The 20618-nt window shown below is 43.9% G+C and overlaps 1 protein-coding gene across 1 annotated transcript in view; it reads right to left on the reverse strand.

The window, feature by feature from the left end:
* The window catches only part of LOC126162033 (ankyrin repeat domain-containing protein 6), a 688216-nt gene that overhangs the window by 351464 nt on the left and 316134 nt on the right, over positions 1-20618 (reverse strand). The window contains exon 2 of the mRNA XM_049918259.1: positions 18001-18137. Within this exon, the coding sequence (XP_049774216.1) occupies positions 18001-18068 (68 nt within the window). The 5' untranslated portion in view covers positions 18069-18137. The remainder of the gene's footprint in view (positions 1-18000; positions 18138-20618) is intronic.

Raw genomic sequence — 20618 nt, forward strand, 5'->3', positions numbered from 1 at the left:
AGAAAATCTATCGGTATTGTCCTTTAGGTCTTAACCACAAAGTAATTATTGTTGCAATTATCTGCAAATATATCCGCTAAGTCGATATTAGTGTTGATATCTGCAGATATATGGACGGATATCCGTATCCGCTAATAGATGACATAGGATTTTGCTGAACTCCGCATTGGAAAGGTTACTTAACGGGAAATATTGTAGAGGCAGATAAATACTAGAAAAACCGTATTTAAAACAGATTACCGTTAATGTTCGTTGTACCAGATATGCAGAGATGAATCGGAAGAAGAAGACAATGAAAAGACTGATGGCTACAAAATAAAAAGAAACACGGGTGAAACGCCACCACGTTGCACAATTCCTTTATATGACCTGTGCCACTCCCAAATCAGCAGCTACCGGCTGAACTACGAGTCTTTGAGTAGTGAGTCGCCTATAAAAACTGCACTCCCGCCGCTCTACTGTTTCTACATATCATTACTGTCAGATCTCACTGTATTGGTTAGATCGACCACTCGCTGTTTCAACCGTCGTTTAATTTAATTTGGCTGTTGTTTATCGCCGTGCCGGCTGCCTGTTAACGTGGACGTTTCTGCTCGTCAGTCAGTGTTCTCGGTCATTAGGCACGCGTGGCGAGGCGCTGCCTGTCCGATTTGACAGGTGAGTCCTCCCTCGCTGGACAGTGGCCATCCTGCACTGAGCAGCCCAATTTCTGAACGACTTTAGGCACCGAATATTTCATGTATCTTGCGCCAACTATCATTACTGCGGTCAAATTAGGGCTTTCGGAGCCTCTCCGTTTTACATCGGGTACACAAAGACATACGTCTGAGCAACAGTTAATGAGGATACTTGAAAGTACTTTATCGATTTATGATGTAGTAACTCTAAATATAATTTCCAGTTAAGAAAGTGAGAGGGATTATTTTTATGTGGAAGCAAGCTGCATTATTACGAATTCCAATGTTTAATGAACTATGATAGGTGCTTCTGATTCAGTCTCACTCCCTTAAAGCACTAACTTCTTCTTGACTCAACCGTAAAAATCGACCTTGATTCATAGAACTTGTATCTATCCTTCCACATTACTATATGCTGGTCGGACACAATTGTCTGCATAAAAAATGCAGTGAGGCAGTGAGGAGGAAATTGTATATCGGGTAAATAACATGGCCCCAGAATACCCTTGAGAGACATCTGATACTGCACTCATTTCGTTATGTAATGTTCGTGAATTGTAAGATATCGATCATAATATTTCTGTATCATGACAGAATACAATATTTTCATTTTGTAAGTAGTTTCTTTAGACAGACCATGTCCATAGATTTTCTAAAATTAAGATAAGCCATTGTCGTTGCTCCGTGTCGATGTGTCGTCAGTTTCTTCTGTTAGTTCAAACAAGGCGATTGCGGTTTTGTGATGTTCCCGAAAGCCTGATTTGTAAGAACATTCTCATTAATCCTAGGTTGTTCCGTTAACTTATGATGCATTATATGGCCGAGTGCTTCCGATAACAATGGAACGATACTAGTTTATAGCCAGAGGCGAAGTCGGTGTATCCTACCTTGGCACGATTGCATTAAGTCATGAGTAAAAGCTGATAGATGCTATATATGAGTCATAATGGAATGAAAAACTTCGTTTTAGTAGGCAATGCCACATTAGTGACCTGTATCAACGATAACATGTGTCAGAATTAGCCCCTCAGTAACGTCTTTATTTATTTATTTGGCGGTAATCGTTTTTTATTTTCCCACATGTGATCGACTCCTGTTGATGTGTTGATGGCTATACTATTCCGTATAGCTTGTAAGTACTTGGGTTTCGGGCAGTAGCTTTTGTATTCCACACGTAGCTAATTCTCGTCATGAAGCCATAGTTAATTCAAAATCTGTCTGAAAACAAACGCAAGCTGCCGACCTAACGATGTATGGCCTTTTGTTCTCATTTAATGCAGACTTAACAAAATATGAATATTTGAATAGTCCATTCAACATTTTCTGCATTTCGGTGCACTCTCCTGTCCTGCATAAGTTTCCATATGACACATTTGCACAAATTGGTTTTATTATTAATAGGACCCTGCTCATTTGAGATTGCATATTTCATGCTAATGAAACATGGAACCTATCTGGATCAATCAGTACCTGCAGTTATGGGACATGTGTTTATTTTAGTTGGAAAATGTAATGTTTATGGATGTAGAGCGTGCGGTACCATCACTTCACAAACGGTTAAGTCTGAGAAAATACTTCAGAAGGTCAGTACTGATAATTCATTGTAAACCTACAAAAGTAGGAAGGTGAACAAATTGTAGAGCCTCACATCTATACTCATAATAAATCTGTGAAACTATCTACCTGTCTGAACACGCTTCTCCAGAACTACTACACGAATTTTCGTGAGGCTTTCGCAGGAAACTTGAGCTTGAGCAACGTATAGACTTTATTTCATCAAAATCGGCTCACGGAAAAAAAGATATCATGACTGAAAGTTTTATCCAGAGTAATTTTATAAATGCAAAAATAGCTTTGTTAGGTGTTCACGACTAACGAACTAAACCCATTTCAGTTAAATTTGTTCTGGAGATAGGAACTCTAAGAAAGAACATAAACTACTTTAGAAAGTATTAGTAAAAGATATTGATGTGAAGAATATTGCGCGAATTGGGGAAAAAAATGTATTTACTCCTTTTTACAGGGGAATCACGACTTATGTTACAGCGATTGGTTTGCTGTTACGAATAAGGCACAGTATGTTAGAAAAATAACTCTCTCACTTGAGGACTGACCGAACACAACTTGGTAATAGGACGGAAGGGGGATAGAGAGTGTAGGATAGTCGAAGTCTTAACTTATCATCTTGAGAAAATAAAAGTTATGTAATTATTTTTGTGTGTGTCTGAAGGTACGTGACTGCAGTCCTGGTACACATTGCAGTTTCCACGCCACAGTTTCGCAGCATGCTGGTAGAGGTGGCAAAATAAAATGACGCAGCCACGATAATTAGAATGTGCATCTAATATGTTGGCTGAGTTATGTCATAAAATAAGTAAAGAAGCAGATAAAGCAAAACACAGCTTCAGAACATCTTCACTGACTACAAAATACGTGTGACTATAACCAATCGCAAATGCTTCTTCTGCAGTATACTGAAGCATCTTTGTCATTCGTCTTTTGATATCCTGTGCAATTTTACAAAGCTTTGCTCTTCGTCTGTGATAATTGCCATTCCTTTTCCAGACAGAACTGGTAGAGCTTGGTATGATTCCCCATCGTAAAGTTAGTTTTCAGCCACACGAGCTGATGACTTCCCCAGCAGTCTCAATTTGTGCTGTTTATCTTGGTCAGCCGCAAATAATTGTCTCTGAGCGAAATTTGTCATATCTTCATGTGAAGAGCTTCGTAACATACATCAGCAGTACGGCACGTGCTAAATGCCGGTGAATTGTCGTGACAGTTGGTGTACATTTACATTCATAGAGAAAATTCAGTGTCTGCAGTCAACTGGCCACCACAGTGGAACCTGCTAGGTGGATACGAATTACAAAACGCCCCATGCCGTCGCAGTAAGTAAGAAAAATCATTTTTCCAAATATTTTCGAAACAAGTCGCTGTACAAACTCTTTCACCGCGATACAATGAAGTCTTTTTATCTACTTTCTTGTTGTAGAGCCAGTATCTAGCAACACCCTTCGAAAATAAATATGCAACTTGCACCATTTGAAGATTAGCGTGAAAAGGTTCGAAAACTACTAAATAGAATAAATTAATACTTCAAAAAAGTGACTGGGTGAGGTTTACTGTCGTTGTAGTGAATAAACAGATACCTGCTCCAATGGATAAAATCGAGATCGTCTTTTAACTGCGCGAGGACGTCCATTTGACTTCTACGTACTTCATCTGGTCAAAAATATCCGAACGTCTCTATGTAATGGCCTTTAGATGTCACAAGGGGAGGACTCGTCAGTGTAAAAGGGGGTGGGGAGTAAAATGTTGTCAGTACAGAAGTAATGACAGCAGAGTGGGTCAGTCAGCAGAGTTCAGTGACTTTGGACGTGAACTAGTGATTGGATGTGACCTCAGCAACAAATCCATCAGGGAGCTTTCAGGACTTCTAAAACAGCCCAAGTCTTCTGTTTTCGATGTGATTGTGAAGAGGAAACATGAAGGATCAACTGCAGCTAAACCAGAAACGGACGGACCTCATGTACCAGCAGACAGGCATCATCGACCATTGCGGAGGGTGGTTGTAAGTGTGTTGGCGTAAGCTGTCGCCACCCCACCGATCAGGAAAGATGTAGCAAGAAGATCGATAGAAGGCGCTGGATCAGGCGTGCATACCAAGAGAGACACCAAAGACAGACCCGCAAGCAACAGGCCGCCAAAGCCCTCTCTACCGCAAGTATTTAGACCGTCGGCGCGGACCAGATTCTCAGTCTCGGGCAGTCTCAGTCCCAGTCACTAGTTCAGTCACTGTTGCAGTTGGCGTCTGTCAGTACATTGCGACCAGATTACATAATGGGAATTGTACTTCCCAAGCAGTGAGGTTAACGTGGACTAATACTGAAGAGCTTCTACAACAACACATGGACGCTGTTAAAGTTAAGTAGCAGCCATTTGTTTAAGTAAATAAAGAACGCTGTTAATACATGTGTGCAGTTCTGTTGTAGAAGGAGGATACCAGCCACCAAATAACATCCTCTCCCTTGATTTCTGTGGTAGAAGACTGAACAGTAAGAACTCCTGTGAAATCAGCAGAAGGAATCGTTCATGAGATCCAAAGAGACCTGCTATCGCAACGGCTGTGCGTAAGGAGTTAAAATGAATGGGGTACAATGGTCGAGGAGTTCCCCATAAGCCACACATTTATGCAGGCAGTGCTAAGAGACGCTTAAGATGGCGTAAAGAGAGGCACCACTGGACAGTGGATCATCAGAAACGAGTAATTACAAGTAAATCATCACGCTATATCTTGTAGCAGTCCAATGGGGGCATTTGGGTCCGACGAATGCCTGCACAAGTACCAGCCATCATATATAGTGCCAATAATAAAGGACAGAGGATGTAGTGTTACGGTACGAGTTTTTTTTCGTAGTTAGGGTGTTGTCACCTTTTCGGCCTTAACGAAACGCTAAACGCGCAAATATACGAACCCAATTTACAGCACTGTGCGCAACATCCAGCAGAGGAGCAGCTCGGAGACGATGATTGTCAGCATGACAGTGCATCCTGTCATTATGAAGCATTTGTGAGGCAATCCTTTGTGGACAGTAACAGCCCTGAATTGAACTGTCCTGTCAAGTCTCCCGATCTGAGCTTAATGACGCACCTCTGGGGTGAGTTGGAACGTCAGTTTCACTCCAGACCCCAACGTCCAACATCACTGCCTTGTCTGTTTTCAGCTCTTGAGGAAGAATGGGCTGCCGTCGCTCCACAGACATTCAGAGACCTCACTGAAAGTCTCTCCAGAAGAGTGGAAGCCGTCGTAGAGGCGAACGGTGGAACACTCCTTATTAATGTCCACTAATAGGTGTTCAAAAATGGTTCAAATGGCTCTGAGCAATATGGGACTTAACACCTTAGGTAATCAGTCCCCTAGAACTTAGAACTACTTAAACCTATCTAACCTAAGGACATCACACACATCCATGCCCGAGGCAGGATTCGAACCTGCGACCGTAGCAGTCTCGCGGTTCCGGACTGCAGCGCCTAGAACCGCACGGCCACCGCGGCCGGCACTAATAGGTGTCCCAATACTTTTGATCAAATAGTGTACGTTGTCATTTAGATACTGTCTTATTCATTTAAGCTTACAGATTCATTTTGTGTACACCTTTCAGAGAAATTACCTGCATTTCTCCAATAAGAGGCGCACACTGTTACCTTACCTTCATGGAAAAAGACATGTTTTAGTATCGGTAGTTTCCTGTGACCAATACCAGCGGTCAGGTAAATACTGTCCGCCCCGACAGCTGAGTGGTGCCGGCACGGTAGCCCAGCGTGTTCGGTCAGAGATGCGATGGCCTTCTGTTATATATATATATATATATATATATATATATATATATATATATATATATATATATATATATATATATATATATAAAACTGAGTAAAAGAATCAACGATTAACTTGAACGGATGTCTTGTGACGTCCGCCCAGACCAAACGAAACGAGCAGCACCGAACAAAATAAAGAAAAAAAAGTGGTCAGCGCGGCGGTCTGTCACGCCAAGAGGCCCGGGTTCGATTCTCGGCTGGGTCGGAGATTTTGTCCGCTCAGAGATCGGGTTTTGTGTTGTCCTCATTATCATTTCATCATCATCAGTGGAAGTCAACGGGTAACGACCACTGGAATCACTTCCCTCGACGCTCATACGGTGGACCTCTCTGACGAGGCTTCCCCCATGACAAGACCTGCCATAAGGCAGAACACAAAGTTTTAAAGGTAGATACTACATGCAAATGAATTGTCAGCGTCCGTTGTACTTTACACGGCACACGGGCAGGGAAATGGTGCCAGTAAGACAGCCTGTGAGAAACGTCGTGTTTCTCCGCTGCCCACATAGTGCAGACCCCTCGGTGCAGCTCGCGAGTGAAAGCGGCCGACACCAGTCCGACAGCGCACACACTTACTGCTCACTGCTCTACGCTACCTCATTAAGCGAGACATTTCCGCAATATCGGCGTGCTTTATCGCTGGGCACGCTGACGACAGTCATTGCTGCAATAGCAGCATATAGTTTTCGCGTCGTTGGTCATACGATTATTCAGAGGTTTTGTAACGAGAAGCAAGCTACTAATGAATGTGCGATTAGACTCGGCTTCTCTGTTACACGGGAGCTAAAAGCATTGACCGCCTATGCACGGAAATGGAAAGTAGGTGTTGTTATGGCGGGCACAGAAGCACAGGAAAAAGAAAACGTGGGTTAACAATTTGCGATGTGGGTTTCGTATATTACATCAACCTCCAATAATCTATCTGTCTCTCTCTCTCCCTCTACTTCTTCTTCTTCTTCTCTTTCTTCTCTCTCTCTCTCTCTCTCTCTCTCTCTCCCTCCCCCCCCCCCCCACACACACACACCAAATACGTGAATGTACACATTGCAAGAAAATGAGTTTTCCTGCGTTCAAAACTAGCTGGTTCTTTGCCTAACACCAATAGAAATGACAATTTTTCTGAGACTTGTAGTGAGAATTTCTTTAATGCAGTGCCAACGGTCGAAGCTGATAACTCTGGAAATTAGTTTTAACTCATCTGATGAGGCCTTTGTTTCGTGTTACATATGACAGAATTCGAGAGAGGGAGGAAGCTGTGTGAATATCGTGCTCTAAAAAAAAAAATGGTTCAAATGGCTCTGAGCACTATGGGACTCAACATCTTAGGTCATAAGTCCCCTAGAACTTAGAACTACTTAAACCTAACTAACCTAAGGACATCACACACACCCATGCCCGAGGCAGGATTCGAACCTGCGACCGTAGCAGTCCCGCGGTTCCGGACTGCAGCGCCAGAACCGCTAGACCACCGCGGCCGGCTATATCGTGCTCTCAAAGCAAGAGATACTAGAGTGCGAACTGCGGTACTAAGATTGAAGGCTGGTAGAAGGTCTTTGTTTAGCCGGACTGTGAACAGATGGAATGTTGTCTCTGTCGGACAGTGGGCGTATGTGTGGCGTGGCCGGTCAAGTGAAGATGTGAACGGTCGCCCGTAAGTTTTCTGTTTACGGATTGTGAAGGTTGCTGCATGTCGCATCGATGTCACCTCCGCTCTGTGTGGAATCCAGGGCAGTTATTACCACAGCAACCTTCCAAGAATCCTCCGACCAGTCGGCGGTCCTGTTTGAACGGGTGGCCGAGGAAGTTGAATTACCGAAGGGACTTAAAACCTGAGTCGTGGGACGGCTGCCAGGTTACCAGACTTGGCGACAGAAAAGGGAAGTTACAATGGGTCGGTTAAGTGGCCGAGTTGTTTCAAAAATGGTTCAAATGGCTCTGAGCACTATGGGACTTAACATCTATGGTCATCAGTCCCCTAGAACTTAGAACTACTTAAACCTAACTAATCTAAGGACAGCACACAACACCCAGCCAGCACGAGGCAGAGAAAATCCCTGACCCCGCCGGGAATCGAACCCGGGAACCCGGGCGTGGAAAGCGAGAACGCTACCGCACGACCACGAGATGCGGGCGGCCGAGTTGTTTAATAACTGTTCTGAGTTCTCTTCAGTGTGTCAATCAATCGGTAAGTTTTGAAATAGGAATTGTATTGTGCGCTATCTTATTTCAACCAGCAGTGCTACTTGTTGGCCGAGAAAGAAGTAACTGTTAAAAATATATGCTACAAAATTGTTCTGCCTAAAGTAAGATTTTAAACTTGTCGGTTTTGCTGAGTGAGCTAGTGGCTGATGTTCTTTAACAAAGTAATTGTCCAATTTATTGTTGCCTTTCTTATAAAAGCTATTAGAATATTTTTGAGTGTTCGCTTTTACAAACTGTAAATATTGTATTATTGCATGTGTTTGGTCTGTCTTTGATTGTAAAAGTAAAGGAGGAGGCATTTAAAGTTGGCGGTTTTGCAGAGTCAGTAGGAAGAAGGTGTTAATTAACTTACTGATATTTCGTGAAACTAAGTGATTCAACTTTAACTGTTTTGAGGTTTAATGTAAGTTTATGTTTGTTAAGTATTGATGCTCGCAACGAACAGCTCAGACTGCAATTGTACGTTTTGGTTTGCTCCAGTCAAACCTCGTCATCGAGGTGAAGCCCCAATTAGCATCACACTAGTAAGATCGGTACTCGCCATCGAGCGATGTCGTCTCTTTGCGAGAATATTTCTCTGAGCACTGGCGGAACAGTTAAAAGGAAAGAGGTTTCATTATTAGCGGTATAACTGTTTTTTTTTTTCATTTCAATGTGCAAGTTATGCTTTTTCATATAATCTGTATGCGTCAAGTGATTATTAGGATTTAACGTCTCTTAAAATGCAGTTAAACTGACAGGAAATTAGTTATAAAATCGCCACCCATTACAGAGAGATGTTTTATGTCTTTACGAAACAGCTCTGGAATTGGAAATTTGTGGTAGAACTGTGGGACCAAACTGCTGAGGTCATCGGTCCCTAGGCTTACGCACAACTTACTCTAACTTAAACTAACTTACGCGAAGGTCAACACACTGACACACACACACACACACACACACACGCACATGCCTGAGGGACTCGAACCTTCGACGGGGGGAGCAACGTGAACCATGACAAGACGCCTGAGACCGCACGGCTACCGCGTGCGGCGAAACAACTCTGAAGAGCCCGCTATTCATTATCTTATTGCGTGGGTACGAGTACAAAAGAAATATTTTGTTTTATACAATTTCACCTACAACAACAAAAATAGTCGATCTTCTTCTCTCTCCCATTTTATCGTAAGTCTCTCACTAGACGACAGAACTTATCCTTGACGCTGCCTAAAAGAATAGTATTGTGGGAGCATCTTACAGTTTCACACTACAAATTGCTTGTTGTTGTCAGTGGAGCACATTCTGGCACCTGTTAACTGGGTCTCTCCTTAAACCCAGGTAGAAGAAATTGAAGAGTTAGAGAAGATCCAACGACGAGTGGAGCTTTTCGTCACGGGATCGTTTAGTCCTGCAAGAGCGTTACAGAGATGCTCAACAAACTCCACTGGTAAACGTTACGAGAGAGGCGTTGTGCATCACGGAGAAGTTTACTACCGAAATTTCGAAAGAGCGTTTCCGGGAGAAGTCGGACAACATATTATCTCCTCCCACATACATCTCATGAAGTGACCATAAGGAGAAGATTCGAGAAGTTAGAGCTAATACAGAGGCTTACCGATAATCGGTTTTCACAAGCTACATTCGTGAGTCAACAGGGAAGTGAGGGACCGCTTAGTGGTGCCAGAAGTGCGATTCGTCATACATCGTTAGGTGGCTTGCGGAGTGTGATGTAGATGTAGATGAAAGCCGCAACAGGGGGATTTAAACAGGAAGAGTAGAGACATTTGGATCCGTGGCTTCCCTCCATGTGTCGGATCGCCACCAAGTAACAGTATAAAGTGATCTTCCGCCCTCCACCGAAGACAGCAGCACTTTTTGATCCCGTCATGGATGACCTGAACGTCCGCAAAGCGGGTGTTCATAAGCGGGTGGTCTTCATAGATCGGACAGTCATGCGCAGAACACCGAAGGTACACCGGCTGCTACAGCTCAACAAATCGGTTGCGACAGAATTCTGCATCGACACTGGCCACATTCTGTTGTACGACAATGTCGAAATTCTAGCGGCAACATTTCTGAGATTCGCTGGTGAAGGAAGCTGCAGGAATTCTCTTATCGAAGTGTGTAATTAAGAGAGATAGACTAAAGAAAAATCAAGGCACATTCACAGGATTTTTCGACAATGTCAAATGGTCAAATATGTACAAGAACCAAGAGGGAACAACGAGAGTGGACGACCAAGAACGAAGTGCTCCGATAAAAAACGGTGTGAGGCAGGGATGTAGTCTTTCACCCATACTGTTTAATCTATACATCAAAGAAGCAATTACGGAAATAAAAGTTCATAGAATGCTCTGTGTGAAAGATAAAGTGCCCGCAGTAATTCATTTCAAAGTACACATTTTTTTTAAAAAAACTTGAATACCCTCTTGGCAAGCTGAATAATACGTCTAGTTATTGAGCCGAAGAAGACGTCGTAATATATCGAATAAAGACAAAAATTAATTTAGCAGTTTTGATTGCTTAACTTGTCATCCCAGACCTTATTTCATGAATGATTCAACCTCTGCTCATATTTGCTCTCAGTTGTAGAACATATCACGCAAAAAGACGCAAAGAAATAATTTTAAACGTTGGTTATAAAGTTAAGTACTGTAGATTAGAGTATAGAGAGGTTTGATGGATTACTGGCAAAGCGAAACCCTGGAAACGGTAAGCTTGGGGGATCACCTTTACAGTGTGAATGTGTGCCAAGAACGACACATGGTTCAGATTCCACATTAAACTAAGTGTCCTCTCTGTCCGGCAGGTCTACTGGGTGGTTAACCCCAGAACACTAAAGGAGGGAAAAGTTACATTGCTACTAAACCATTGTAAACTGTACTACTATACTTGAAGTTTACCGGGTGATCAAAAAGTCAGTATAAATTTGAAAACTGAATAAATCACGGAATAATGTAGATAGAGATGTAGAAATTGACACACGTGCTTGGAATGACATGGGATTTTATTAGAACCAAGAAAACACAAATGTTCAAAAAATGTCCGACAGATAGCGCTTCATCTGACTAGAATAGCAATAATTAGCATAACAAAGTAAGACAAAGCAAAGATGATGTTCTTTACAGGAAATGCTCAATATGTCCACCATCATTCCTCAACAATAGCTGTAGTCGAGGAATAATGTTGTGAACAGCATTGTAAAGCATGTCCGGCGTTATGGTGACGCATTGGTGTCGGATGTTGTCTTTCAGCATCCTTAGAGATGTCGGTCGATCACGATACACTTGCGACTTCAGGTAACCCCAAAGCCAATAATCGCACGGACTGAGGTCTGGGGACCTGGGAGGCCAAGCATGACGAAAGTGGCGGCTGAACACACGATCATCAAAAATGGCTCTGAGCACTATGGGACTCAACATCTTAGGTCATAAGTCCCCTAGAACTTAGAACTACTTAAACCTAACTAACCTAAGGACATCACACACACCCATGCCCGAGGCAGGATTCGAACCTGCGACCGTAGCAGTCCTGCGGTTCCGGACTGCAGCGCCAGAACCGCTAGACCACCGCGGCCGGCTACACGATCATCACCAAACGACGTGAGCAAGAGATGTTTCACGCGTCTAGCAATATGGGGTGGTTCTAATAAAACCGCATGTCATTCCAACCATGTGTGTTAATTTGTACCTCTCTATCTACATTATTCCGTGATTTATTCAGTTTTCAAATTTATACTGACTTTTTGATCACCCCGTATTTAAAGGAGGTCATAATTTATAGATTACGCACTGGTTAATTACAGTTATTAGATTTCCAATGGTATGTTAAATACAAAATTAAGTACAAAAGTTTATGTTTTATATCCTCTGAAATCGTGTATAGCCTACTACAAAGGGGCGTCCATTTGAAAGAACTTGCAAACGGGCGGATAAACATGCCTCTTCAGGAACTCTCAGCCAATCCTGCCATACGAATTTTTTATCCGTAAAAATAATGGCGTTTCTGCGGCAGCGCGATCGGAATTTAATGGATGCCACGAAGTCTCTATCGAGACTACCGCGATAGTTAGCAGCAGCGAACTTTCGGAACGAGTGGTTTCGTCAATCTGAAGCTAAATGGTAGTATCATTATACTAAACGGGCAGCCTAACAAGGATCGATAACACGTCGCGTCGCCTCGGACGCGTGTGCTCGGTTGTGCGTGTGTCCTCACAAATGATGCAACGGTAACTGCGGGATCCGCACACAACGCAGATGGTTTTTCACCTCACTCTGCGTTACAAAAAGGCGAATGGGCAGGCCGTGACGCGGTACACAGACAAGAAGTGGTTGGCTGTGTGGTTTAGGGCGCGCGCAGCATCCGAGGCGCGTGACGGCCAGAGCGCGGCAAGAAGCGCCCGGCGCACAGTAGCGCAGCGCGGCCCGTCACGCCACGCCGCGGCTGCAACGCGTCCGCCGCTCGTCGGCCGCGCAACGCCGGCCGCCTGCCAGCAGCGGCAGCCGCTCTGCGGTTCACCGCACGCTCCGTGCCTGCCGCGCCCTAAACGGATACACCGCAGGCGCGCAGGCTCCACGTACCTGGCAGTCGTCCAGCATGCGACTGACACTGTCTCGAAACTGACTTAAGATCAAAATAAATGCACTGCTGGTGTGCTGTGCACAAACAACCAGGACATAAGAAATCTAATTCCATCTACACCGATGCGGCTAAACATTACAACCAGTGCCCACGGCGAGACTGAACGCCGCCTGCTGGCATTGTGGGCATCTACATCTACATCTACATCCATACTCCGCAAGCCACCTGACGGTGTGTGGCGGAGGGTACCTTGAGTACCTCTATCGGTTCTCCCTTCTATTCCAGTCTCGTATTGTTCGTGGAAAGAAGGATTGTCGGTATGCCTCTGTGTGGGCTCTAATCTCTCTGATTTTATCCTCATGGTCTCTTCGCGAGATATACGTAGGAGGGAGCAATATACTGCTTGACTCTTCGGTGAAGGTATGTTCTCGAAACTTTGACAAAAGCCCGTACCGAGCTACTGAGCGTCTCTCCTGCAGAGTCTTCCACTGGAGTTTATCTATCATCTCCGTAACGCTTTCGCGATTACTAAATGATCCTGTAACGAAGTGCGCTGCTCTCCGTTGGATCTTCTCTATATCTTCTATCAACCCTATCTGGTACGTATCCCACACTGCTGAGCAGTATTCAAGCAGTGGGCGAACAAGCGTACTGTAACCTACTTCCTTTGTTTTCGGATTGCATTTCCTCAGGATTCTTCCAATGAATCTCAGTCTGGCATCTGCTTTACCGATGATCAACATTATATGATCATTCCATTTTAAATCACTCCTAATGCGCACTCCCAGATAATTTATGGTATTAACTGCTTCCAGTTGCTGACCTGCTATTTTGTAGCTAAATGATAAAGGATCTATCTTTCTGTGTATTCGCAGCACATTACACTTGTCTACATTGAGATTCAATTGCCATTCCCTGCACCATGCGTCAATTCGCTGCAGATCCTCCTGCATTTCAGTACAATTTTCCATTGTTACAACCTCTCGATACACCACAGCATCATCTGCAAAAAGCCTCAGTGAACTTCCGATGTCATCCACCAGGTCATTTATGTATATTGTGAATAGCAACGGTCCTATGACACTCCCCTGCGGCACACCTGAAATCACTCTTACTTCGGAAGACTTCTCTCCATTGAGAATGACATGCTGCGTCCTGTTATCTAGGAACTCCTCAATCCAATCACACAATTGGTCTGATAGTCCATATGCTCTTACTTTGTTCATTAAACGACTGTGGGGAACTGTATCGAACGCCTTGCGGAAGTCAAGAAACGCGGCATCTACCTGTGAACCCGTGTGTATGGCCCTCTGAGTCTCGTGGACGAATAGCGCGAGCTGGGTTTCACATGACCGTCTTTTTCGAAACCCATGCTGATTCCTACAGAGTAGATTTCTAGTCTCCAGAAAAGTCATTATACTCGAACACGTGACGTTGAAAAAACTGTACAAACAGAGCAGAGACGAATCAGAAGCATTCTAGCGACGATCCGGGTCGCAAATGAGGAAGTCCACTGACACAAGCAGTTCTGACAAAGAGGATATTGTTACGGCCCAGTGTGTGGGTATGAGATTCTCCAAAATGGTGAAGCTCGACTGCTGTTCCTGTGCTACTGTGTTGAGCATCTGTGGTAGCTCCGCTGTTGTTTTCTATCTACATAAATGATCTTTTGGATAGGGTAGATAGCAATGTGCGGCTGTTTGCTGATGATGCTGTAGTGTACGGGAAGGTGTCGTCGTTGACTGACTGTAGGAGAATACAAGATGACTTGGACAGGATTTGTGATTGGTGTAAAGAATGGCAGCTAACTCTAAATACAGATAAATGTAAATTAATGCAGATGAATAGGAAAAGGAATCCCGTAATGTTTGAATACTCCATTAGTAGCGTAGCGCTTGACACAGCCACGTCGATTAAATATTTGGGAGTAATATTGCAGAGCGATATGAAGTGGGACAAGCACGTAATGGCAGTTGTGGAGAAGGCGGATAGTCGTCTTCGGTTCATTGGTAGAATTTTGGGAAGATGTGGTTCATCTGTAAAGGAGACCGCTTATAATACACTAATACGACCTATTCTTGAGTACTGCTCGAGCGTTTGGGATCCTTATCAGGTCGGATTGAGGGAGGACATAGAAGCAATTCAGAGGTGGACAACTAGATTTGTTACTGGTAGGTTTGATCATCACGTGAGTGTTACGAAAATGCTTCAGGAACTCGGGTGGGAGTCTCTAGAGGAAAGGAGGTGTTCTTTTCGTGAATCGCTACTGAGGAAATTTAGAGAACCAGCATTTGAGGCTGACTGCAGTACAATTTTAATGCCACCAATTTATATTTCGCGGAAAGACCACAAAGATAAGATAAGAGAGATTAGGGCTCGTACAGAGGCACATAGGCGGTCATTTTTCCCTCGTTCTGTTTTGGAGTGGAACAGGGAGAGAAGATACTAGTTGTGGTACAAGGTACCCTCCGCCACGCACCGTATGGTGGATTGAGGAGTATGTATGTAGATGTAGATGTAGTAGTTGAAGGACAATGAAACCACAAGTCGGCGACGAAGTGTTGGACGTCCGCTCATCAACATACAACGTGGAAGGAGGAGGTTTCCCCTCTCTGTAAAGGAGGACAGGCGGCGATCTGTGGTAGAACAGACGACAGAGTACAATGCTGGTGTAGGTAGAAATGTTTCGGAGCACACTGTTGAATGTACATTGTTGAACATAATAGTCTGCAGCAGAGACCACTAGCCGGCCGGGTGGCCGAGCGGTTCTAGGCGCTACAGTCTGGAACCGTGCGACAACTACGGTCGCAGGTTCGAATCCTGCCTCGGGCATGGTTGTGTGTGATGTCCTTAGGTTAGTTAGGTTTAAGTAGTTCCAAGTTCTAGGGGACTGATGACCTCAGAAGTTAAGTCCCATAGTGCTCAGAGCCATTTGAACCATTTTTTGACGATCACTAGGTGTTCCCCCGTAGATCCAGCGACTTCGTCAGTTATGAATGGAATGGGCATGGGAACTTCGAGAGTCGTTCGTGAATCAGTGGAAACAAGGTGGCTGCTGGATGAATTACATCAATGGTCGTGTCCAGATATGCCTTCATCTATGCGAACGCTTTCTTGAAATGTGCACCACACCGACGACACAGACCAGAGGGGGCAGTATTATGCTTTGGAGAACTTTCACCTCGGACTGCTGGTAGGTATCGAAGGCACCATTCCAGCTGGAGATCTCGTGAACATTATTGCAGACCGCCTGCCTCTCTAATTTCATCGTCATAGTCCCAATGCGACAGGTATCTGGGAGAAGATGATGGGTTCCCATCTCGACCACTAGATCAGAAGAAGGAAGGTTAGGGTTTGTGGTATCAGATACCAATACCATCCCACAGACGTACCAAAGTTGGCAACCGAATTGCAACTTTCCGTCAGATTCCGATAGCAGTCGTGTGCGGGCTACAGCGGACCCAGTGGAGCACGCCCACTGAGTCAAGCCTTCAGCGGCTCTGTACCATGGGCGCCCTATGCCGCTGTGATATAGGACGGCCGACGGCAGGCACTGGGCGCAGTCTCACGGGGAGCCTCTTCGGTACGTGACACTACGCAGACGCCACCTGGTCGCGGCTCCGAAACCATCATTCATGCTCAGAGCGCCTCATCCTTGTTGCTACTGTATTAGGTGCATTATTTTTAATGAGACTTTGTACGCTTGAAAGAAGCTACCAGTTAAGTGAAGCTGTTGCTCATCATTTCCGCTCCTGTCCAGCTTTCCTACAAAGACAGTTGCTACACCACGTCTCCTTACTGTAGTGTACGAAGTCGTACACAGCAGGGATTAACGCCTGTCGATGACGAAGTGACTAGGACTGAATGAACTTGGGGAACGACATTGACTGTGGACGTTTTTCAAACGAACCATCTCGAAACTCGCCTAAAGCGATGTAGGGAAACCACGGAGTACCTACATTTGGGTGGTTGGAAAGGGATTTGAACGGCCATCCTCTCGAGTACCAATCCAGAACTTTAAGACGGAGTATCTCAGGTATCCCGACAATAATGGCTTGCTCCGCAAAAATTCGGAGCGCGAAATACTGCCCTTCATTCGACACGCAGATAGGCCTGTATTTCACAGCGACAGAGGTGAATTTCCTGTTGACCAACAGGAATTTTGAATTTGAATTTCCTGTTCCTGCACAATTTCTTCGGTGGCGTGACTGTGGACTTCAAGATATGGATTAGAGAAGCATTGGTTGACATTACTGATATAAAAATGTTGAATTAATAACCAGAGAATAGTTTAATCAGATTATTCGAAAGGTGGTCATACTTTATAGCTCACAAATAGGTAAGTTCGCTCGTGATATCAGCCGTGTTGGAGTCTCAAAAGTCTGCTTTATTTTGCTTTTGTTTCAACATAGTTTTCTGGATGGCAATGGGACAAGACCATCACATACTTTATTGTGTGGGTACTTCTTAATAAAATAGGATTTTTACTTTTTTCCTGTCCTTTTGTTTTACAGCGATTTGCTGCTGGGAGACGATCTCGCAAGAACTTCAGAAGGTTTTGAAATTATCATCTTGTGATTATGCGCCAAATGATATACGAGTACACTGTCCACGTGAGGTGAGCTTTACCGCTGTTGACTGATATGGTACGCTTACAAGCTACCACTGCGTAACTATGCAGTTGGAATTCATTTCTCAACCCTCTTAGACTATAGTATCATTCCGTTTGCAGATCACGTTTCTGGTCTCTCTCTCTCTCTCTCTCTCTCTCTCTGTGTGTGTGTGTGTGTGCGCTATACATGCTTTTCAAAAGTAGTAAAAAATAATGCTTTACCTACTGTGTTTGGCAAATTCTTGAGTTCTATGAGTCTTGATATTCAGCAGATTGTTTAACATACTCAGTGAGTCCAAAATACTTACCAGTCAAAACATAACTTTGTTTAAGAATTTTTCTACTGCTTCAAAATCTTTGTTGCACAGGGAGTTATGTGATTATTTTCACTTTAGACGTGTGTGTTTACCAGCGGCTTCAGTTAACTCTCAACCTTTTGCAGTATTGCATTTTAAGGGAACACGTATTCAGTAAACAAATCAATCACAACTGTGTTGTTACGACAAGCAGTGAACACATTTCTGTTTAGGCTAACAGCAGCGGATGCGGACGCGGCACCTGTACCTTTGGGGTTTCCCAGCCTCCCCGCTGGGCGAGGGCTGCTTTTTCTTGACACCAAAGACATGAGGCATTCGTGAACGGTGGCAGCGATTCCTTCTGTTGTTCGAATGTCGCCACTATGCTGTCCATATCACACCCCGCTGCAACAAAATAAAACAAAAAATATTAGCGTACTACAACAACCACGTGAGTTATTTGCGCATATTTATGACAGGAAGACTCAAAGTGACACTATAATTCAGTAAACAAATTTTGTGGCTACTTTTATTGCATTGGTTTCGCCATTCAACTCGTGCGATACTACAACGGCCATCTCGTGGTGTTGAAATAATAGTAAAAAAGATTGTAATCGCTACAGCCGGGTCGTCTTGTCGGCGGTACCATCAGCTAGTCTCCCACAACAATATACTCTGTATTGCCTCTCAGGGATTTTTTTTAGAAAATGTCAAGTGATTTCAACTATCGTTCACGCCTTCGTACAAATATCCTTCAGTAAAAATTTCGATTCTGTAGCTTTCGGATGAACGTGTTTTCGTTCATATCTATTGCATTGCTGGTGGACTACATCTTCCGTATTACTTTTAAAATTGTTTCTACCCTCTCGTAAAGCTCCGTTCTTTAAGTACACCAATTTCACTTTACTTTTGCTGTCAATATAGCTTTCAAGACTTCTCTCTTTGGCCGGCCAGAGTGGCCGAGCGGTTCTAGGCGCTACAGTCTGGAACCGCGCGACCGCTATGGTCGCAGGTTCGAATCCTGCCTCGGGCATGGATGTGTGTGACGTCCTTAGGTTAGTTAGGATTAAGTAGTTCTAAGTTCTAGGGGACTGATGACCTCAAAAGTTAAGTCCCATATGCTCAGAGCCATTTGAACTTCTCCCTTTCCAAATGCATTAAAAATCATGTTGTCCAACCTCATCGTTTCCACTTTAGTGATTAATGTATATGTCTTAATTTGGTGCTCCTTTGATAAGTTCTACCTTTCGTTATTTGCCCACAGATCACTTTTGAGAAATGATGATTGGAGACTGACATAGATAGCGTTATAAAGAAGGAAGAAAGATTAAGGTTTAACATCCCATCGACAAGGAGAGGCAGAGCACAAGCTACGGTTAGAGAAGGATAGGGGTGGAACACGACGTAGCTCTTCTCAAAGGAACCATCATACCATTTGTCTTGAGCGAGTTAGGAAAATCACGTAAAACCGGATGAGGGTTTGAGCACTCTTCCTTCCAAATGTGGTTCTCCTCAGCTTACCACTGGGTCACCTTGCTAACTCAATGCGCACCGCTACAGAGCTGGACACGGATGAGGACGGAAATGAGCTGTGGCCAACTCGTGGTATTTTCCTAGTTGGAGTTTAGGAAACCTGGAAAAATCTCATATCTGAATAGCCTGAAGTGAAACACAACACCAAAATAGTTGTTATCTTTGATCCGCATTATTATTAACCTGTAGCTTCTACGTCAACCTACGTACTCCACGTACTCCCGCATAAAGCGCTTGGCGTATGGTATCTCGTATCATTACTAGTCATTCCTTTTCCTTTTTCCTCTCACAAATTGAGCGAGTGAAGGCAACTCTTTATACTCCTGCTGATGAGTCTTCATTTCTCTTAATTTGTCTGTGCTTTCCTTTCCTCATCCCAATCCAAGACAAAAATGTATGTAGCAAAACCTAATACCGCCAGTAGGTTTAATAGAAATATGATTTAAAGAATGAGTCTTTGGTAACGCTGCAACTGCGTGGAGCGTCAGAAGTACTCGACGAAGCAGCTGTCTCAGTTCTGGGCAAAGATCTGAATTTCGCAACTACACCGAAGAGGATACCTGTTGAAGAAATCATAAGTGCCGTCGAAGCATCCTTGTTTCGTCTTCCGAAGATGCATGCCGAAGAAGTAAGACAAGATGTGTCGAGAGTTCTACGGAAATCGAAACCTCCGAAAAGCAACATATCCGCGCAGGAAAGGAAATCTCTTATCGAACTCATGAGAAACGAAAGCATCGTTGTAACAAAATCGAATAAGGGGAATACTACTGTTGTTCTGGACGCTGTGGATGATCACATCAAGATGGAACAACTACAACCTAATCCTGTGTATTGCAAAGTTAAAAAGCGATCCGACGAACAGAATTGTTCGGAAAGTGAAAAACCTGATATCAGACTCCAGACTGGACAGCTCTATTACAAAGAATCTAACACCTCGAATACCTGTCTCACCCAGAATGTACGGACTACCGAAAATACATAAGGAATCCGTTCCTTTGAGGCCTATAGTCAGTGGGATTAACTCGCCGACTTATTTTTTAGCACGTCATTTATCTGGCAAACTGAGACATCTCGTTGGTAAAACAAATACTTTTATAAAACGTTCGAAACATTTTTAGAAGTTATACGCTCACTGAGGATATCTGCGGGTGACATTCTTGTTAGCTTCGATGTGACATCGTTATTTACTAACGTCCCAGTATCAGATACAATGAAGATCATAAGAGAGAATGTTGCTCCAGATGTTTGTGACTTAAATGAATTATGTCTTCGCTCGAGCTATTTTAAGTACAATGGTGAATTCTATGATCAGGCTGACGGCCTTGCTATGGGTTCACCCATTTCGCCAGTTGC

This window comes from Schistocerca cancellata, chromosome 2 (genome assembly GCF_023864275.1).
Source record: "Schistocerca cancellata isolate TAMUIC-IGC-003103 chromosome 2, iqSchCanc2.1, whole genome shotgun sequence".
Classification (NCBI taxonomy): Eukaryota; Metazoa; Arthropoda; class Insecta; order Orthoptera; family Acrididae; genus Schistocerca; species Schistocerca cancellata.